The sequence below is a fragment of the Syngnathus scovelli genome, chromosome 14, assembly GCF_024217435.2.
Source record: "Syngnathus scovelli strain Florida chromosome 14, RoL_Ssco_1.2, whole genome shotgun sequence".
NCBI lineage: Eukaryota > Metazoa > Chordata > Actinopteri > Syngnathiformes > Syngnathidae > Syngnathus > Syngnathus scovelli.
In genome coordinates, this window is record NC_090860.1 from 13,291,334 (window position 1) to 13,311,960 (window position 20,627).

General features: G+C 48.8%; 3 protein-coding genes across 3 annotated transcripts; all 3 read left to right on the forward strand.

Moving 5' to 3' along the window:
* Positions 1-91: 91 nt before the first annotated feature.
* On the forward strand, positions 92-5,075 carry pls1 (plastin 1 (I isoform)). Its single transcript, XM_049740771.1, has 17 exons — positions 92-520; positions 867-1,006; positions 1,149-1,224; positions 1,307-1,467; positions 1,546-1,675; positions 1,779-1,911; positions 1,974-2,055; positions 2,245-2,410; positions 2,687-2,829; positions 2,931-3,023; positions 3,100-3,295; positions 3,359-3,437; positions 3,505-3,619; positions 3,685-3,818; positions 4,070-4,193; positions 4,272-4,405; positions 4,633-5,075. Exons 3-17 carry the CDS (start codon positions 1,155-1,157, stop codon positions 4,769-4,771), a joined length of 1,899 nt encoding a protein of 632 aa, XP_049596728.1. The 5' UTR covers positions 92-520; positions 867-1,006; positions 1,149-1,154; the 3' UTR covers positions 4,772-5,075.
* A 146-nt stretch (positions 5,076-5,221) lies between these two features.
* atr (ATR serine/threonine kinase) lies at positions 5,222-17,442 on the forward strand. The gene is made up of 48 exons (XM_049740607.1): positions 5,222-5,484; positions 5,598-5,689; positions 5,857-6,009; positions 6,188-6,871; positions 6,960-7,138; positions 7,215-7,348; positions 7,417-7,590; positions 7,661-7,824; positions 7,916-8,068; positions 8,212-8,413; positions 8,483-8,736; positions 8,813-9,003; positions 9,082-9,182; positions 9,274-9,445; positions 9,499-9,639; positions 9,732-9,926; positions 10,049-10,234; positions 10,302-10,397; positions 10,479-10,609; positions 10,681-10,824; positions 10,894-10,987; positions 11,057-11,182; positions 11,246-11,452; positions 11,531-11,644; positions 11,747-11,862; positions 11,973-12,093; positions 12,170-12,307; positions 12,482-12,656; positions 12,732-12,901; positions 12,972-13,136; positions 13,225-13,316; positions 13,471-13,562; positions 13,636-13,813; positions 13,886-14,071; positions 14,133-14,292; positions 14,362-14,541; positions 14,611-14,753; positions 14,829-14,926; positions 14,989-15,218; positions 15,296-15,430; positions 15,496-15,696; positions 15,789-15,932; positions 16,001-16,151; positions 16,224-16,380; positions 16,444-16,597; positions 16,705-16,856; positions 16,962-17,067; positions 17,151-17,442. Exons 1-48 carry the CDS (start codon positions 5,423-5,425, stop codon positions 17,322-17,324), a joined length of 7,767 nt encoding a protein of 2,588 aa, XP_049596564.1. The 5' UTR covers positions 5,222-5,422; the 3' UTR covers positions 17,325-17,442.
* Positions 17,443-17,606: 164 nt separating this feature from the next.
* Positions 17,607-20,571, forward strand: LOC125981094 (endophilin-B1). Its single transcript, XM_049740948.2, has 10 exons — positions 17,607-17,829; positions 18,129-18,270; positions 18,430-18,558; positions 18,630-18,763; positions 18,881-18,973; positions 19,047-19,136; positions 19,203-19,226; positions 19,313-19,402; positions 19,484-19,584; positions 19,791-20,571. Exons 1-10 carry the CDS (start codon positions 17,773-17,775, stop codon positions 20,035-20,037), a joined length of 1,107 nt encoding a protein of 368 aa, XP_049596905.1. The 5' UTR covers positions 17,607-17,772; the 3' UTR covers positions 20,038-20,571.
* Positions 20,572-20,627: the final 56 nt, after the last annotated feature.

Here is a 20,627-nt window from a genome sequence, read left to right on the forward strand (position 1 = left end):
TTCCTGATCTCATGCTTGTTTCTTACTGATTTTTTTTCTCACAGCCATAATTTCCTTCCTTTTCTTCCTTGTTTCCTTCCTTCTGCCCTATATTTCACAGACCCACTATGTTCCCTAGCAGCGTTTCCTTGTTTCCTTGCGTGTCAAAAGATGTTTATCTATTCCATTACTGCCTGTTGGTGGTCAAGCCGGTTCATTACAGTAGTTATAGTTTATGTTCATCAAATAAAACTCACTTATGACTTGCCATTGTTTGTTTTATGATGTCTGCTGTGTTTGAGGTTCCTTCAACGATTCCTCAACATATGCTTCGTGCTTCGGGCTCCTAATGAATAATGCAGCAGGCTCATTGTTACCTGGCCAGCATCTTCTTTGGCCTACGACCTCTACATCGCTGTTCTGGGATCAGCTGTTTTCGGTGAGTCACAGTAACCGGAGAGCACCTCTAACAAAAAAAGTGCTGATCGTGTATCCACGGGACAATCATGGAAGGCTTGGTGTGTTCGGAAACAAAATGCAGGTATGGAAATTGATTTTTTGTGTTGTTTTTGGAATAGAGACAAAGAGTGATGTAACTCTAAACCTTGTTGCCATTATGAATGTAAGCACCTTCAGGTTTTATCCCTAATGGAATATTGATCCAAGCTGTTGGAAGATTTAGGTCGATTGATGTTTTTTTTTTCTCACCTTCATCCCCAGAGCATAATTTTTGTATTTATTCTCAGATTTGTTCCAAGATATATGATATTTGTCATAACCTTCCAAGTGGCCGCTTTGATCCAGAATGGCCCACTTCCCGAGTCTTGATCTTCTTGAGACTTTTAATGTGTGTTAAATGTTAACCGTGTGGACTACGCCCATTGCAGGGTCCAAACGGGCCAAAGGTCCTCTCCTCCAGAGTGATAAGCTGTTTTCCTGCTTCCTGCCGAGGACAAGACGCTGTCGATCGGGTCCGCTCTGGTGGTGGTCTGAGGGGGGCGTTTGGATTTCTAGCTGAACTGTCACGGTAACCACATGACTCTATTTATTTCCGTGGGTGTCATGACAAATTTATGTATTTACATTTCTACATTTAACACTTACATTGATTATAAAAGTTGCAATTTAAATAAAATGACAATAAATTAATTAAAATTTGTGTATTTGAGGCCACCATGCACAAAAAGATGACCCACATTTCCAGGGAGGACCTGGAGGACCTCCGAGAGGCGTTCAATAAAGTCGGTCAGTTTAGTGTCGAGTATTTAAATTGCAAAATTATATTACTCTTCAATGACATGAATTTTTCGGCGTTGTGTTTATTGAGACATCGATAACAGCGGCTACGTGAGCAACTTTGAGCTCCAGGAGCTGTTCCGCGAGGCCAGCTTCTCTTTGGCCGGATATCAAGTGCGTGAAATTTTGGAGACCTTTGCGGCCGGCGACACCAACAAAGATGAGAAGATCAGCTTTGAGGAGTTTGTCGCTGTAAGCTCACGCCCAAACATTTGACACGTTCAAACACGCCGGTTATGTTTTACAACACAGCTGTTTTTTTTTTTTTAGATCTATCAGGAGCTGAAGAGCAAGAAGCTCAGTGAGACCTTCCGCAAATCCATCACCAGGAGGGATGGTATCCAGTCCTTTGGGGGGATGTCGGGAATCTCAAGCGTGGGGACACAACACTCCTACTCAGGTGTGAGAATTGGAGTCCAAACAATATGGATTTTTCTTTTAGGATGATTCCGATAATTGGCAGAAAAAACATTCGATTAATCAGATGATGTGTTGTTGTGCAGATGAGGAGAAGGTGGCGTTTGTCAACTGGATCAACAAAGCCTTGGCCAAAGATCCCGACTGCAGCCACCTCCTCCCCATGAACCCCAACGATAACAGCCTCTTCACCTCGGTCCGCGACGGCATCCTGCTGTGGTGAGTTTCACCATTTTGGAGCCGACATTTTTGCATTCAATCACATTTTTCTCCCTTGTCAGCAAAATGATTAACCAGTCCCAGCCCGAAACGATCGACGAGCGAGTCATCAACACACGGAAGCTGACTACTTTCACAATGACCGTGAGTGCCTGCAAGCACGTGCGGTCGAGGATAATCTATTGCCACCAAAGTGCAAAGTCAGCTTTTTATGAATGCTACCAAAGTGTCAAAGACATTTACATAGATTAAATCTGAACTTTGAAAACGAGAACATAATAACAATAAAAAGAAGAAAATAACACTTTTTTTGTGGGGGGTGCACATTTTTAGGAAAATCTTGTCCTGGCGCTAAACTCAGCCTCGGCCATCGGCTGCACGGTGGTGAACATCGATGCGCTTGATCTGATGGTTGGGAAACCTCATTTGGTGCTGGGATTATTCTGGCAGATTATCAAAGTGGGCCTCTTTGCTGATATCGAAATAAGCCGCAACGAAGGTCAGTGCACACAATTGTTGTTATCGTCAATGTTAATTTCTAGCTCATACTTGTTACTATTTTTAATCATTTAAAATAATTTTTGCAAAAATAAAATACAGCCACAAAATGTAATAACTTGCTTTTAAAATAAATTCACACGAAAATATAATTCTTAAATAAATTCAATAATTAACTAAAATAAATACTAATTAAATATTTTTTATTTATAAAATAAAATGTACAATGAACCAAAATAAATACAATTCTAATGTTAATTTGGTGTGCGCTTTACAGGCATGATTTCCCTCCTGAGTGAGGGAGAGAGTCTGGACCACCTGATGTCTCTCTCTCCTGAAGAATTGCTTCTCCGCTGGGTTAACTACCATTTGTCCAACGCCGGCACCCAAAGCATTAAGAACTTCAGCGCGGACATCAAGGTCCCTTTAACAACACACATATGGAATGTCAAATCTTGCTAGTGTACAGAACATTTTGTCGGTCAGGTTTGTGGACCTTATCGGGCCTCCTTGTTCTGCAGGACTCTCGAGCTTACTTCCACCTCCTGGACCAGATTGCTCCCCGTGGAGAGCACGATTTCATGAGTGTCAAAATTGACATGAGCGGCCTGAACGTAAGTCCATCAACTTTGGAAGTTCAATTCATTCCCATAGGTGACGTCGTAATAACGGCGTCATTTGTCTCGAGAGGAGCGGGACCCGGACCAGCGGGCCGAGCTGATGCTGCAGCAGGCGTCCCGTCTGGACTGCCGGCAGTTTGTGACGGCGCGTGACGTCACCGCCGGCAACAGCAAGCTCAACATGGCCTTCGTGGCCAACCTGTTCAACACGCACCCGGCCCTGCAGAGCGGCCACGTCAACGGCTTGGAGGCCGACCGGCCGGAACGTGAGTCCAACAGAGTCTTTCATGCAACGGGCGGCTGACACGAGAACTTTCTTGCCTCTGCAGCCGAGAGCAGAGAGGAGAAGACCTTCCGGAACTGGATGAACTCGCTTGGCGTGCATCCTTATGTCAACCACATGTACCAGTAAGTCAAAACCGCTAAGTCAATATGACCTTTCGCTACTTACTCGTTATGCTAATTATTATTTCAGCGATCTGTACGACGGTTTGGTGATCCTGCAGCTTTACGAGAAGGTGAACGTGCCTGTCAACTGGAAGAAAGTCAACCAGCCTCCGTACCCCGCCCTGGGCGCCAATATGAAAAAGGTTTGATTCACGACAGCGCCGTGTGGGATCGGATTGATTCCAATTTGTGTTTTACGGCCACGCAGCTGGAGAACTGCAACTACGCCGTGAGCCTGGGCAGGAACGTGGCACACTTCTCCCTCGTGGGCATCGGCGGTGAGAACCTGAACGAGGGGAGCCCCATGCACATCTTGGCGCTGGTTTGGCAGCTCATGAGGAGGTGTGTTGGAACTTGTTAGCAGCGGTAACGGTTGTGGGAAAGTTTTCCCTGAGGCGCTTTTTACATGGGACCGGTTTTAACGGAAAATTTTCAAGATTTTAGAATTTTTTTTCTTCCAACTATACACATAACGGATGACACCATCTTTAAATGGCTGATTTTGAGTTTTACTCGGTTTTGGTGGCTGGTGGAGCCTAGTCCAGGAGTCTGAAAAAAAATGAACAAAAGTGTCCTGTTGTCGCAACCTGCAGGTACACATTGCTGGTGCTGTCAGACCTGGGCGATGGCGAGAAGGTGGGAGAGCAGATCATTCTCAACTGGGTCAACACCACCCTCAGCCAAAAGCAAAAAGATTCACAGATCAGCAGCTTCAAGGTCAGTTTGTCGGACTGGGCTGAAAACCATAATCATGCAAGTCCATTTCAAATTGTGTAAGCATTTGTGTTTCTGCAGGATCTCCACATCAGCACCAGCCTTCCAGTGATCGACCTGATCGACGTCATCGCTCCCGGCACCGTCAAGTGGGACATGGTGAAGAAACCAGAGAGGGGCGTGATGAAAACCGCTGACAAACTCAACAACGCCAAGTAAACGCTCGTCACTCAAATTCATCTCCCACAGTGAAGTTACATCAGACAGTCGGACTGGTCCCCAATTTTAGAACTTACTTGGGAAAACCCAGATTTCTTTATTTATGTATTATACTGCCCTCCGGTGGCCAATGCTGGCACACCAGAAGGAACAACACAATGAATTGAATTACGGAACTCTGGTATTTCCCACCAAATCATCCTGCATCCTCTCTCCTTTTCAGATACGCAGTATCACTGGCTCGAAAGATTGGCGCTCGCATCTACACTCTGCCTGACGACTTGGTGGAGGTGAATCCCAAGATGGTGCTGACGCTATTTGCCTGCCTCATGGGGCATGGTTTGAAAAAGGCCCATCGCTAAAGAATAATAACATTCATGTTTTCCCATTGTTTGATTACTCATTTAGCCTTTAAAGGTGAAGGATACATTTAAAAATACATAGAATCATGCCTCATTTATACTAAAACTGCAATTTTTCTTTTCTGTGACTATTCCCAACTGTATTTTTGTTTCATTGGACATTGGAGTGGATGAGAAAAGCAGAATGATTGACTTTTTCACAGTGAAGCTTTATGTCCTTAAATGCTATAATGCAGACATTTTTAAAACAAAAGATGTATTTACGGATATTGATTTAACCACATACAAATAATCAAAATCACTGTGAAGAAAAAAAAATATTTAATGACTGATGGTAATGAATTTAATGATTCTAGAATTTTATTGTGAGGTGAATACGATTTTTTACATTAGAAAAATAAATGTAAAGATAAGCACTGTAACAATTATGTTTATTAAAAATCTATAGGAATAATTAAAACCAATACAAATGTTTACAACTGAAAAAAAAAATCGCCTTACAATATGCTTTTTGGCCCTTGGCACTTGCCGTACGATCACAACCATACGTCAGAATGGAGCGAAACTTTGGACCGGTGTGGTTATTCAAACGCTCGCTAATTCTACAATAAAACGATTTAAACATGAATTAAAAGACACAACGAGTAGAAAATGTTAACCATGGAAGGGCTGGAGATGTCTGCTATGATCCCGGCTCTTCATGAGCTTGCCAGGTAACTTCGATCGGGCTATTAACTAACGGGCTAAGCTAACCTGAGCACGTTTGCTATGTTTACATTTGCCATGCTGTTCTCCGAATAAACAATCATTTATTATTGTTTGTTAGCGCCAACCCAGCGGAATATGATGAAGCTGTAAAGAAACCTCGACAAATTCTATGTCAATTCATTGACAGGATCCTAACTGACGTGGACGCAGGTAGGTCGGAAATGCAATGAACGTTATTTTCAATTAATATAAAGCCATATTAATGCTGGAAAGAAAACAAACTCAACGGGTGTGATTATAAATAAAGATTCTGATTTTTGTAAAGTAAATACATTTTTAAAAAATCCACATTTAAGAAGGCTGTGTCATTCATTCAGTGTCTCTTGGGCTGAATAAAAAGTCCACCTCGGAGCCAGCCTGTGTCATGCTGCTGGATTTCGTACAGCACATCATCAAGTCATCATCACTCATGTTTTCCAACCCTGCCTGCCAGCCTGAAGACTACCCGGATGCCACCCAACGCTGTACTGGTAAGTCAGGTCACAAACTGGATGTGTTACAAGCACCCAGCTGAAAGGTCAAGCTGTCACAAAAAGTGACCCCGACAGTCGGAAGTCACACAGGTAGGGTCCGAGAATGAAGGTACAACCCGAGGAACATTATGAGAAGCATTTTATGGTCCTCGCTTAGCTTCTCCCTTTCCTCCAGACTTCAGCAAGTGGGTGTTGCTGCGATTGCTGCGCGTGGCCGCCGCCCCAGACTGCGGCGCCATCCACGAGCATGTACGCGCCGTCCTCTGCTCCCTGCTGCACTCCCTGCTCGTCCGGGCGCCCTTCATCTTCGCCCGCCTAGCCCACGATCTCGTTCTTCTACTGGCCGACCTGGGCGGCATCCTACGCGCTCACGTCACCTCCCGCTCGACCAGCCTTTGGCCCGCCGACCTCCTATCCTTCGCCGCCACCTCGCCATTCGCCAACCTCAGCCCTTCGCCCCTCGTTCTCGCCTCCCCGTCGGCGCTGGAGTCGCTCGCCGCGGTGACGCTGCACATTGTCACTGAGGTCCTCAGGGGGATACTCTCCCCCTGGGACCTGAGAATGTCCTGGGAGGCCGCCTGCTCCATCCTGGGCCACGGTAACGCTCGGCTGAGGACGATCGCCATGGTGATGCTGAGGCGGCTGGTGGAGGTGGGGGGCTTCCCAGAAGAGCTGGGACACCAGTTCTTCACCGCCTTCCTCCACGTGTTGAAGATCGCTGGAGGCGAGTATGAGGGAGAGCTGCTCGGTCTGACCCGGTGCGTGTTTGGCCGCGGGGTCGCCCGACTGGAGGACATGTACCTGACACAGGTGTTTGACTGCGTCTGCACCCATGCCGAGGCTCAGGGGTCCAACACAAGTATGTTTTTTTTTTTAATTTAAACAAACGCCTTTTTTTTTTTCATATCTATTCAAAAGTATGGTGTTTCAATATTTCCTTTGTGCAGGAACCCCGGAAGCCAGCAGCCCTTTGGGGACAGAGGTAACCCAGTCTCTGTGTCTCGCCTTGGACTGGGCGCTGTCGATGGCCGCCTGCTATGAGAACGCCGCCCTGCTGCAGATGAGGCGAGTGGTGGAGGTCTGCAGGACGCTGGCGTACACTGTGGGAACTGAAACACAAGCTGAAGTACAGTATTTGTTTTTGATAAAAATACATTTTTATTTATTTCGATTTTTAAAAATTCCATATTTCTCTTGTGCAGTGCGCGGAGGGTTTCCTGAAGGCCGCGCTCAAAGCGGAGATGGCCACGCTGGTGCTGCAAACCGAGGACGAGCCCGCGCCAGCCAAGAAAGTCTTCAAAGCGGCCCACGGGACGGCGATATTGTCACCGCACACGTGAGTTGGGAGAAAAATGCAAATTAATAAAGCCTTTAGAAACCGATGGTGACGTTTGCGTGATGCAGCGACGTGGCCGTACGTGATGACAGCCAAGTCTGGGCCGTGCTCAGCCACCGCTTGGAGGAGCTCTTGGTGTTCGACTCCGACGCTGAAGAACCCGAGAGCGACAACAGTCTCGTCGCTCTTCAAGGCGTCGCGCTCATCCTCCGACTGGCCGCCGTTTGCTCCTCGCCCACCAGGTGACGCACTAGCACACATTTTTCCGAAAAGACCGAATGTCAATTGACTTGTTTTCTTCCAATTTCTCAGGCAGCCTCCTCTTCTGTGGGTGTCCACTAAGACTCTTGATAGGACATTGAGGAACTGTCAATCAGTGCTCGAGGACGGGGCTGAACCCGTCACCAACCAGAAGTACTACGAGTCCGCTGTCCAGATTACTGTGAAAGTTCTTGACTGTGTGCTCTACCTAACCGGTAAGCATTGACAAAAAAAAACAACTTCTCTTTTCTGCTAAAAATATAAGAAAATAATAATATACGCAATTAATTTTGTTTTTCTGAGCAGCGTGCAGCCAAGGCGAGGATACGCTCCAGCGGCGTGCGTGCGCGCTCCTGACGCTCCCCTGGGTGTCGGCTAACAAGTTGACCTCGCCCTTCACAAATTCGGGCTTCCCCTCCTGGGTCTTCACCTTGGCTCAAAAGCTCCAGTTTTGCTTCTGTGAGTATGCTGCAAAATAAATTCTAATCATTACAACTCAAAAATAGTTTTGTATTTTTCCACACATCCCATATGGAAAAATAAAAAACAATATTTCGAATTTAAAAATCCTTCTTAGCATTCATCTCTTGTGTTTGGAACAGCGAGCGAGGTTCAGGCGCAGTGTGTGTCTCTGCTGGCACGCCTGCACGGCGGGGTGTGCGTGGCCTGGCGTGCGTTTGTATTCTCTGCGGCCCTGCGAGGTCACGACGAGGCCCTGAAAGTGGCGGCGATCCGAGCCCTCCCGCTTCTTCTTCGCCATGTGGAAGCTTCTCGCCACGACCTCATCACCACCACCGCTTTATAGTACGTCGTTTGTGACCTTAAAATGTATTAGAGATAAGAATTTCATAACCAGATTGTCCCAATCCGTAGTCCCAGGCTGGAGGACGGTTCGGAGAACGTGCTGAGAGAGCTGGCCGGCATCGTGGGCCATCTGAGCTGCGTCCAATCGGGGCTCTCGCTGCTCAGAGTCAGAGACAACGCCGATCATCCGGAAGAGCTCGTGTGCCTCGGCCTCTTCCTGACCACGGAACACCCCGGCGGCCCACCCCCAACCCTGACGGCCTCCTTCGTCAAACCTTTTCTGCCTCTGCTCGGACCGCAGGCCCCGAGTAGCGTCAAACAAGGTGTCGTCCTCAAACCTAACAAATTATTGATTTGATATTCAAAATTATTGAGTGTCTTTTGTTTTCCCCGACCTAGCGTTTCTGCACGCACTACCTCACCTCTGCCAACACGTGTGCCTGGCTGATGGCAGCGACGACTCCCAGGAGCTTCTCTCCGCTCTCGTCGGTCTCATCGAGGATTCCGATCAGGTTGTCAGAATAGCCTTCAGCCAATCGGTGCGCTACCTGCTATCGGACCCTTCCTCCGACGACGGTCCTGTGAGTGAGGTGAGTGCTTCAGATGTTGCGTCTTTGAGGAATAATTATTTGCGTGTGTCCTTCATTTGTGTGTGTGTGTGTTCCCAGCTGCTTACTGTTCGGCTCAAAGAGGCCTTCAACAAAGCCAAAGCCAACAACGACGACAAACTGCGCCAGACTCTCATCCTCACCACCGGAGAGATCGGCAGGTAAGAAGTTCTTGAGGCACACCACATGTTAATTTAGCATGTCTCTGTGAAGATAAAAACATTTAACCCAACATTTGTTCTCCTGCTCCAGAGCCTCTCAAGGCAGCTTGGTGTCCTTCTCCCTGCTTCATCTGCTCCACTGTCTACTGTCCAAGTCGTCGCCGGTGTCCGTGGGAGCCTACACTCAGATCAGATTGCTGGCGACCGCCAAAGGAATCGAGCTGCAAACGCTCTTCAATCAGCACAAGAATCCCATCTGTCAGGTAAACAAACCAGCAAGGAGATTGGCTTCCATGACGCCACGTGTATGTTTCAGTTCCTGGTGGAGTCGCTGCACTCGCGTCACTCCTCGGCTCACCAGAGCAGCGAGTCGGCCCATCAGAGGGAGCTGGTGCTTGACATCCTGGCTCAGATCGCGCACGCCTTCGACTTCCCTGACCTCCACCTCTTCCTCTCCGTACGTGCATGGAAGCCACGCGCCGTCAGGAAACTCCAGTCGTGCCATTTGGGCGCTATGTTAGCTTAACATGCGTATTTTCGGCTATTCAGCGGACGCTTCAGGTGCTTTTGCCCTACCTGGCCGCCAAGTCCAGCACCACAGGCTCCGCCCTCATCCACACGCTAGCCAATGAGCTGAAGGCCAACCGACGGGAGATCCTGATCAACAACTTCAAGTACATCTTCAGCCACCTGGTCTGCTCCTGCACCAAAGAGGAGCTGGAACGGGCTTTCCACTACCTGCAGGTAAAAAAAAAAAAAAAAGGTCATAAAGAACAAAATGAATGACTCAGCTATAAACGTAATAAATATTGATTCTCTGTAATTGATGAAATGCTCAGGAGATTGATTTCTCATTGCGACCATAGAGCGAGACGGAGATCGAACTGGGCTCACTTTTGCGCCAAGACTTCCAAGGCCTTCACAACGAGCTCCTGCTTTGCCTGGGCGAGCACTACCGGCAGGTCTTCAACGGTCTGGCCATCCTGGCCTCCTTCGCCTCCAACGACGACCCCTACCAGGGTCCCCGTGACATCACCACCCAGGAGCAAATGGTACCAGAATCTCTGTTTTTTAAAATTCTTTTCTTGTCGTATCGTGTAATTTATTCTCTCCACGTAGGTGGAGTATCTTCAACCAAAGCTACTGGGGATTCTTGCATTCTTCAACATGCAACTGCTCAGCTCCAGCGTGGGAGAGAAGAGCAGGAAGAAGCTGGTGAGTTCAATATTGAAGAAAAAAGTACCAGATTAAAAAAAGAAAAAAAATTAAATACTTTCTAATTAAAAATTTTTGTAGGCGCTGACCAGCGTGATGGCTCTGATGCGACTGATGGGCCCCAAACACATCAGCTCAGTGCGGGTGAAGATGATGACCACCCTGCGGACAGGCCTCCGCTACCGAGAAGACTTTCCTCTTCTCTGCTGCCAGTCCGTACCTGCTTACTCCCTCTTACGTACATTTAACATTCTCCTGACGTGATGATGTTTTGGTTGAACAGAACATGGGAGTGTTTTGTTCGAAGCGTGGAGCCGGCGCATCTGGGCCCCCTGCTGAGTCACGTGATCGTGGCCCTCCTGCCGCTCATCCCGCTGCAACCCAAAGAGACCGCCGCAATCATCCGCTTCCTCATACTGGACAACAGGTCGGCCATGAAGTAACCTTCACTCGCACGTACGCCGTCAATCGTTATTTAACGCCGCGTTTCGTACAGGGAAGAAGTCAACGACTACCTCCATGAGATTTACTTCCTGCCGGACCATCCTGAGCTGAAAGACATCCATACTGTCCTGCAGAATGACAAGAAGGTTTCTGGAGAAGTCACCATTACGCCATGACAACAAAGCATCTTCACAGTCGCTGTTTTGTTTGCTTAGTTGACAGCCAGCAACAGCGACCTGGCGTCTGCGCTGCAGCTTTCCATGAGAGCCGTTCAGCACGAGAACGTGGACGTCCGCATCCATGCGCTGACCAGCCTCAAGGACATGATGCACAGCAACCAGGTGAGAACCTCCACGCGTGATGAAAGATCTCGCAAGGCTCAAATGTTCCCGCACCTTTGACAGGAGTGGCTGTCGAGGCAAGTGTGCGCCAGTGAGTCGGTGGAGCCCGTCATCTCCAACCTGGTGTCGGTGCTGCTCAAGGGCTGCCAGGACTCGTCGCCCGAAGCCCGCCTCCTGTGTGGCGAGTGTCTCGGCGAGCTGGGCGCCGTAGACCCGGGTCGCTTGGACCTGTCGCCGTCGCACATTCACGGCGACCGCAACACCTTTGTGGTATGTAAGAAATTGGGTGGCGACGTCTACCATGACATGCCTGAAATCTCACCTCATATTTTCATGTTGCTTTTTTAGAGCGGCGTGGAGCACCCCAACTTCGCTTACGAACTGCTGACCGAACTGACCCGAGCTTTTCTGGCTTACGCCGACAACGTCCGAGCGCAGGACTCTGCAGCTTACGCCATCCAGGTACGCACGCTGTGTGACAAAGTAAAACCAACAAAATAAAAATTAGGTGGAAAGGAAACAACTGAAACTACATTTTGCCTTCACGTGAATCCGTTTCCATAGGAGCTGCTCGCCATCTTCGAGTGCCGCGAGGGTCGGCAGGATTCGCCCGGACGCCGACTGTGGAGGCGATTCCCGGAGCACGTCAAGGAAATACTGGAGCCACACCTCAACAGCAGGTACCGTGCCAGGAGGCCACACACGCATGTCATGATGTCTGCTGTCACAATTTTATTCTTAAACTACAATGATATTACAAAGAGCTCATCCAGGTGTGTCCACGTCGCAGGTACAAGAGCAGCCAGAAGGAGGTCAACTGGGCCGACCTGAAGAAGCCCGTCTACCTCAGCAACCAGGGGGGCAAGTTCTCTGACTGGGCCGCCACCTGGGCCGCCTATCTCATCAGCAAAGTGAGCCTCGGCGTTAAAAATTTTGATTTGACAGCAGAAAATATTTTGAAATAATAATTATTTTCTTTTTTTTTAGGTGCGACACAAATTGGCCAGCCGGGTGTTCACCTGCTGCAGTTTCATCATCAAGTACGACGACAAGGTGACCATCTACCTGCTGCCTCACGTGCTGCTCTACATGCTGCTGGGCTGCAGGTCGGCCGAGCAGAAGGAGGTGAGAGGTCACCCCACATAGTTGATCAAAAAAAAAAATCTCAATTAATTCAAAATAATATATAATATACAGTAATATAGCTGATTGTCTGTATTATGCTGCCCCCCGGTGGCCACATACCAGAAGGAGCAGCATAATGATGTTTGAATTCTTGACATGCGGGTTTTGCTCCAGGTGACAGAGGAGATGCTGACGGTGCTGACGGAGAGCGAGGAGCGCGTCCGGGAGGCGGCCTCCAGCCGTTGGCAGCTCAGCACTCAGACGGTGTTCAGCATGCTGTCGCACCTCACCCAGTGGAGCCGCCACATCCTCCACGTCGAGCCCGCCGCCAAGAGTACCCATGTCAAATGTAACAATCAGCATTTGTTACATTGTCACCATTCTTGGCTCATTAATGCTAATTAACTTTTTTTTTGGGTTATAGCCGAGAACAGCGACTACGAGCGCGTGGTGGCCTTCCTCAAGGGCATCCCCCAGGATGTGATGGCCAAGGCGGCGTTGCGTTCCAAGGCCTACACACGCGCCCTCATGCACTTTGAAGCTTACATCCTGGAGGACAAAGAGAACATTCAGGACCACCTCACCTTCCTGCAGGTGGGACCGCCACGAGTGTAGTGTAGCGTTAGCATTTTAGCTGAAGCAATGAGCCACTTTCCCACCACAGACGTTGTACGCCGCCATGCACGAGCCGGACGGCTTGAGAGGGGTGGACGCCCTGAGGCGGGAGGAGCCGTCGCTACGGGAACAGATCCTGGAGCACGAGAGCATCGGCCTGCTGCAGGACGCCACCGCATGTTACGACCACGCCATACAGCTCCAGTCTGACCAGGTGGCTTTTGTGTGACTGATGAAGCACTGATTGAGGTTTTTACATTCCAGCAGTTGCTTCCTCGTGTTTATCGTCACTTTCTGTCTAGATCGGCCACTATCACGGCGTCTTGACGTCTTGCTTGGGCCTGGGCCAGCTGTCCACGGTCATCACACAGGTTAATGGAATCCTGGCCGACAAGTACGAACATTACCTCGGCTGAGAACATTTGGAAGTTTGGATGCGATATATTTAGACTGAGATCGTTAAGTGAAATGACTTTGACGTGCTGCCAAAAGTTTATCGTTGGCTAAGCAGAAGCTGAGCACCGCTGCAATTTGTTTCTGGAGTGTAGGCAGCAGTGGACCTCGGAGTTGAACGCCTACAGAGTGGAGGCTGCCTGGAAGCTGGGCAAATGGGACCTGCTGGAGGACTATTTGAGTTCAGGTAATGAAATAAAGAATTATTCACCATGACTTAGCTAATATGATCCATGTGGGAATCTAAAATGTGCCTCCAGACCTCCAATCCAGCACTTGGGGAGTACGACTCGGTCAGCTGCTGCTGGCAGCCAAGCAGCAAGATGGCGCCGCCTTCTCCGAGAAGCTGAAGCTGGTCCGGAAGGAGCAGGTGATCCCGTTGTCGGCCGCCAGCTTCGAGTGCGGATCGTACCAGAGAGGATACGAGTACATCGTCAGGTCCGTCAACCTCGTTTCCGTCCGTTGCTGGATGGTGCGACCTCGTAATGTCGACGGATTGTGTGCCATCAGGTTGCACATGCTGAGCGAGTTGGAGCACACCTTCACTGAGCTACAGAGGCTAGAACGAGGCTCCTCCCCCGGCCTCAGACAGCTGCCCTCCCACTGGTCGGATCGGCTGGAGATGACCCAGAAATCATTTCGGGCCAAAGAGCCCATCCTCGCCCTACGTCGTGCTATGCTGAGCCTGCAGTCAAAGTAAAAAAAAAAAAACTTCCTGTGTTGGAAATGCCTATTTCCGACCTTTGCCCTTTTCCAGGCCTACGAGCCAGAAGCTGGTGGGCGAGTGCTGGCTCCAGAGTGTCCGGGTGGCCAGGAAAGCCGGCCATCACCAGACGGCCTTCAACGCGCTCCTCAACGCAGAGAACACACACTTGACCGAGCTGTTCACAGAGAAGGCCAAGTGGCTTTGGTCCAAGGTTGGACGTTTAGCAATATAGCAAAACGAGGCTCAGGAACCCATTTGGATTTTTGGGCCGGGCGCTCAGGGCGACGTCCACCAGGCGCTGATGGTGCTGCAAAAGGGCGTGGCCCAGTGCTTCCCGAACGAGGAGCCTCCGTCGGACCCTCACGACCTGCAGAGCAAAGGCCGAGCCATGCTGCTTGTAGGCCGCTTCATGGAGGAGACGGCCAACTTTGAGTCCAACGCTGTCATGAAGACCTACAAGGTTGCTGTTTTACAACAGGCGTGAGAATCCACCTTGCTTTTGGTTGATCGGTTTGAATTTTTTGCAAAGGATGTGACGAACCTTCTGCCTGAGTGGGAGGACGGCAACTTCTACCTGGCCAAGTACTATGACAAAGTCATGCCCATGGTGACCGACAACAAGATGGAGAGGCAAGGGAACCTCATCAGATACATCGTCAACTACTTTGGAAAGTAAGACCAAAAAAAAAAAGTCAAACATCATCTATGCATTTACTCCAACGGACATCTTGGTTTTTTTTTTTCCAGGGCGCTGCAGTTTGGGAATCAGTACATCTACCAGGCGATGCCCCGCATGCTCTCGCTTTGGCTGGACTTTGGAGCCAAAGTGTGCGAGTGCGAGAAAGGTGCGTGCGTTACGTCTTCTTCATTCGCATAGTCACTCAGCGTCATTTTTTTTTTTTGGAAGCCGGTCGAGCCGACAGGCAGATGCGTCAGGAGCTGTCCAAGATCAACGCCACGATGAGCGAGCACTGCACCAACCTGGCTCCCTACCAGTTCCTCACCGCCTTCTCGCAGCTCATCTCCCGCGTGTGCCACTCCAACGACGAAGTCTTCGCCGTCCTCACGACCATCGTGGCCAAAGTCTTCTTGGCGTACCCGCAGCAGGCCATGTGGCTCATGACGGCCGTGTCCAAGGTAGCCGCACTCTTCATGTTCGTGAACATTGACTTTCTTTTCCTGCATGCTGATGTTCTTGCCCCGCCCCCTTTTAGTCTTCCTATCCCACCCGAATGCACCGCTGCAATCAGATCCTAAAGAAAGCCATCAGCCTCAAGCCATCTCTGGAAAAGTTTGTCAGCGACGCCAACAGGCTCACCGACAAGCTGGTGGAACTCTGCAACAAGCCGGTGAGGAATCATCTTTACAGGAAATGACGGCGCTATCGTTTGATGTTTGAATTCTTTTCAATTAGGTGAATCATGACTCTATGAAACTGAGCATGAGCAGCCACTTCAGGCATCTGAAGCGTCTGGTGGAAGAGCCCACCTTCAGCCAGATCCTCATCCCGCTACAGTCCGTGCTCATCCCCACGCTGCCCGACACCGGCGGAGCCAACACCGCCCACGACGCCTTCCCGGGACATTGGGCCTACCTGGACGGCTTTGAAGATCAGGTAAGGCTGGATGAGGAATCTTATCTATCAGCCATTTTTTTTTCTTGTCCCATCTGCTGTGCACTACACTAAACAATTGTGAAATTCTTTAGGTGGAGATCCTGGCCTCCTTGCAGAAGCCCAAGAAGATCAGCCTGAAGGGTTCAGACGGCCGCTGCTACACCATGATGTGCAAGCCCAAAGACGACCTGAGGAAGGACTGCAGGCTCATGGAGTTCAACTGCCTCATTAACAAGGTCCGCACGTGTTTTTCTCGACATTTATTAAAGAGGCGGTTTGTGAAATCATGTGTGTGCGCACGCAGTGCTTGCGCAAAGACGCCGAGTCGCGGCGCCGGGAGCTGCACATCCGCACCTACGCCGTCATCCCTCTCAACGAGGAGTGCGGCATCATCGAGTGGGTCAACAACACGGCGGGGCTGCGCCACATTCTCACCAGGCTGTACAAGGAGAGAGGTACGCCGCGCCACGCCGCCTCCACGTCGGCTTCACAGATAGCAGCACTGAGCGGCGGCGCGGACCTTTCAGGCGTCTACTTGTCGGGCAAGGAGTTGAAGAAGATGATCCTCCCCAAGAACACCCCCCTCGAGGAGAAGCTCCGCATGCACAAGGAGGTTCTGTGCGCTCGACACCCGCCCGTCTTCTACGAGTGGTTCCTGCGCACCTTCCCTGACCCAACTTCATGGTACGACACAGTATATTTTGATTTATCTGTTTGGGGTTGGCTTCATTTTATGACGATCTCCAGGTACAGCAGCCGCTCCGCATACTGCCGCTCCACAGCCGTCATGTCCATGGTGGGCTACATCCTCGGCCTGGGGGATCGCCACGGCGAGAACATCCTTTTTGACTCCTTCACGGGGGACTGCGTGCATGTGGACTTCAACTGCCTCTTTAATAAGGTTTGCTACCTTGGGGATTGAAATGACTCACTGGAACAAGCTCCATTTGCTTTGTGTCTTTTAAAAAGCTGATATTAATTGTTCCGATTGATCTCTTTTCTGTCCAGGGGGAGACATTTGATGTCCCCGAGGTGGTCCCGTTCCGCCTGACCCAGAACATGGTGCACGCCATGGGGCCCATGGGCATTGAGGGTCTTTTCAGGCAGGCCTGTGAAGTCACCCTAAAGCTCATGAGGGACCAAAGGGAGCCACTCATGAGGCACCTACAAATAAATAAATACATAACATAGATTATTTATTAAAAATTGAATTCTCTGTCTTTATCAATGTGACACATTTTTATTTAACTAACCATCTTTCCCAGTGTCCTGAAGACCTTCCTGCACGACCCCCTGGTGGAGTGGAGCAAACAAGGCAGAGGACTTTGCAAAACTCAGGCCAACGAAATGGGAGAGATTGTCAACGAAAAGGTGTGCAGACAAAACCTTTCTGTGTTCGCCGTGAAAAAAAAAAATCCCCAGTCCTAAGAGCCTTCCATTCTTTGGTCCCGCAGGCCAAAACGCATGTGTGTGACATCGAGCAGCGTCTCCAGGGTGTGATTAAAAGCCGCAATAAAGTTCTGGGACTGCCCCTGTCCATCGAGGGCCACGTGCACTACCTGATCCAGGAGGCCACGGACGACAAGCTGCTTTGTTTGATGTATGTGGGCTGGGGGCCCTACCTGTAAAGTGCACTTTTGCTTTGTTTGCATTTACGTTCAGTAAACTCAGTTAACCAGTTCCTGTTATTTAGAAACTGACATTTATGTACATGTTCTTGTTAATAAACAATTATTTTGCACCAGTTGGGCAGGGCTTGCACAAGTTTTTTGAAACTAAACATTTACTCGGTTGTTTAATTTAATTTTATATATGGGAAAAAAAAAGAGTTTAAGAAAACGGGTTTATACTTCCGGTTTCGCTTTTAATTTGGCGGTCCGTGCCGGCTAAAGGGAAGAAAACATCGCGACGACATCACCTCGTGTCATTACGTCACAAGCTAATCTTGACTCAAAGAAACATGGCGGGGTCAGCGAGCGGTCTGCGGTCACACACCCCGCTCACCTAGCTTGGTTACCGGGCGACAGAGGACACTTCGGTAACGGCGTTCATCTCGACCTTGACGTCGTCGTCGTCATGGATTTGACGCGGTTGGCTGCAGACGCCGGCCAGTTCATCAACCGGGCGGTCCAGGTACAAAAATAAAAAAAATCTTACGTCACCAGTACTCATTTTAGAAGTCAAACATTCTAGTGTTTTTTCCAGATTTTTACCCTAAAGCCATTTATAAAGATCAACAGGTGCATGTTTTTGTGGGTCTGTTACACAGACAGTCCATATTTCATTTTTTAAAATACACACCAAATTCAAACACAAATAACTATAATGAAAATAGAAATAATTTGATGTGAACAATATGTAATGGTTAACTAAAACAGTGAGAGTGTGCTGGTAATGTTGTTTTAACATAGCTGCTGTGGCATAAATTTCAGTACACGGGGGAGAGTCTTGGTCAGGCCGAAAAGACCGATTTAGACCCCGAGCTGGAGGAGCTCCTGACCCGGGTGGATGCCACTAAGAACTGGACGGACCTCATGGTCTCACAGACGGAGGCTGTGTTGCAGCCCAACACAGGTCAGTCATACAATGACGACTTTAGACGTGAATACATTTCATTTTATTAAACAACAATTAATTAGCTCAACCCTAACCCTAGCTCAACCCAGCTCTAACCCTAGAACTGTGTTGCAAAATTTTGTTCTAATAATGTCATTTTTATTTTGTGCTAAGCAGCGGCGCGGCTGGAAGAGCGTCTGTATGAGCAACTGGACTGGCCCGCCCCGTCTCGACCTCGCGCTCAAGAGCTTCTGGGTGACCAGATGATTCAGGCCGGGCTGGAGCTGGGAACCAGCAGCCCTTATGGTAAGTGCCATCACCGTACTAATAATCAGATTTTTAGCCTCATCATGACGTGGATGTATGTTTGTGTTCAGGAACGTCGCTTTTGAGGTGTGGCGAGGCTCAAAAGCAGCTTGGCGAGGCCCAAAGGAAATTTGCCCAAAGCACCAACATCCATTTTCTCACCCCTCTGCGACGCTTCAGCACATGTCAATACAAAACCATGCAGGTAGATTATATCATTATTTATTTATTAAAGTTGACTCGAATGCCCGTGACAAGTGGGGTCCCTCAAGGGTCAGTCCTTGGACCCTAAATTATTTCATAATCCATTATTTGTGTTCAGGAGGAGCGCAAGATGTTGCTGAACAAACGTCTGGACTTGGACATAGCCAAGAGCAGAGTGAGGAGTGCTCACGAGGCTGAACAAGAGTCCAGGGTGAGAAGATGATGAAATCTTGTCACACGATGTGTGCAGTCAGTCAGTGTGACTTTTGTTGTCATCGCTTCAGAACCTGAACGCAAACAACCCGACGGAGGACGTCTACTTCTCGTCTCAGGTGTCCTTCATGTTCAGATTCATGCGCGTTCGCTGGATGAAGGTGAGTCGTCACGAATCCACTCAATGTCAAAGTCGCTGAGTCATCTTTACTATCTCGTCCAATCAGATGTGGGCGCAGGAGATTTCACAAGTGAGTCGAATTTATCCTAGAAGTCTTCATGTTGATGTTCTGGGGTGTTGTGTGTAGAATTAATTTCTAATGTGATTTTTTTTTAGGCAGAGATGGAGCTAAGGATCTGCGAATCTTTGTTTCAACGCCAGTCGGATGTCACGCGACAGCTTCTGGGACAAATTAGCGACACCCACGTACAAAATCCAATTTCCCCGTGACACTTTTGAACAGAGGCAGCATTTTGTGATGTTTAATTTATTTATTTTTGGGGTCAGGACAAGCATATGCAGAGTCTGAGCGACTTTGTGGACGCTCAGACATGTTACTACGCCCAGTGCAAGCAACACGCCCTGGAGCTCCACAAACAGTTGGCCAGGTTGGAAAAGTCACATGTCACCATTGTTTTAATGTGTTTACATTTTATTTATTTATTGTGAATTCAGGTTAAAACTGTAGGGATTACGTTTTATTAATCGATGGATGTTTTTTGTTAATCTTCTTTCAAATCTTCTTTAAAACTAGTAAATACTTTTCTTGCAAATATTTGATAATACACAAATATAATTTGGACTTTCCTCGCAGCATCCCGGCCGTGTTGTGCTCCAACAAGTGGCAGTCGTCCATCACCAACGGGGCACCTCACTGTCAGCATCCTTCTCCCGAGCAAAATCAAGTTCCTCCCACCTCCGCTGTTGTCGTCCACCACCTTCCGGAATTCGACCAAGACTCTTGGACGACAGGAGTGAGCACTAACAACAACAACCACCGGGAGCCTGATCACGCACGTCCATCAGATCCTCCATCTTGTGAGCCCGCGTCTTCCAACTAATTTGAACGCTGCCATCTCGCCAGTCTTCCCCTCATTGTGGCCAAACAAGTGATGGACAGGTGAACTACTTCTTCTTGCTACTTTGGGACAGAGATTTTTATATCGCCCAGGCACATATATTTTACCCTGTGTAAGTAAGTGTACCTAATGAAGTGTCCTAATCATTCCCCAAAACAGGGGCACAGTTGAGCTCATTTTCCACCTTGTGTTGCTCTCTCCGTGTGCGTGCGTGTTTTCGCATTTCCAAGCCAAGTACGGTGAAATTGGATCGTTACACAAACACCCCCCCCCCCTGCTCAGTGGTCCCAATTGGACAATTCAAGTCCCAGTTTTCACGTCCATATGTTGTTCATTTTCACCTCATAGAGGCCATTTTGTGTGTAATGGGAATATTGTATGAGGTGTAGATGATGTCATCATCATGTAAAGGACTAGAGGTGTGTGTGTGAGTGTGTGTGTGTGTGTGTGGCACAATGTAGCTGACGTCAGCGTTGGGCTGCCATGTGGAAATAAATATGCAAACAGTGATGTGGAGATCTTGAAATAGATTTTTTTTTTTAAACGTACAGTGTTCTTTGTATATGAGTCAT

What these genes read in the sequence shown, in the direction of transcription:
- pls1 (XM_049740771.1), top strand. Translation starts at nt 1,155, where the DNA reads ATGCACAAAAAGATGACCCACATTTCCAGGGAGGACCTGGAGGACCTC. An exon ending in GCTTTGAGGAGTTTGTCGCT is followed by an intron (nt 1,468 to 1,545) that starts GTAAGCTCACGC and finishes TTTTTTTTTTAG; the next exon opens with ATCTATCAGGAGCTGAAGAG. An exon ending in CGAAATAAGCCGCAACGAAG is followed by an intron (nt 2,411 to 2,686) that starts GTCAGTGCACAC and finishes TGCGCTTTACAG; the next exon opens with GCATGATTTCCCTCCTGAGT.
- atr (XM_049740607.1), top strand. Translation starts at nt 5,423, where the DNA reads ATGTTAACCATGGAAGGGCTGGAGATGTCTGCTATGATCCCGGCTCTT. An exon ending in GTTTGCTCCTCGCCCACCAG is followed by an intron (nt 7,591 to 7,660) that starts GTGACGCACTAG and finishes CCAATTTCTCAG; the next exon opens with GCAGCCTCCTCTTCTGTGGG. An exon ending in TGGAACTCTGCAACAAGCCG is followed by an intron (nt 15,431 to 15,495) that starts GTGAGGAATCAT and finishes CTTTTCAATTAG; the next exon opens with GTGAATCATGACTCTATGAA.
- LOC125981094 (XM_049740948.2), top strand. Translation starts at nt 17,773, where the DNA reads ATGGATTTGACGCGGTTGGCTGCAGACGCCGGCCAGTTCATCAACCGG. An exon ending in AGGCTGAACAAGAGTCCAGG is followed by an intron (nt 18,974 to 19,046) that starts GTGAGAAGATGA and finishes TCATCGCTTCAG; the next exon opens with AACCTGAACGCAAACAACCC. An exon ending in GACAAATTAGCGACACCCAC is followed by an intron (nt 19,403 to 19,483) that starts GTACAAAATCCA and finishes TTTTGGGGTCAG; the next exon opens with GACAAGCATATGCAGAGTCT.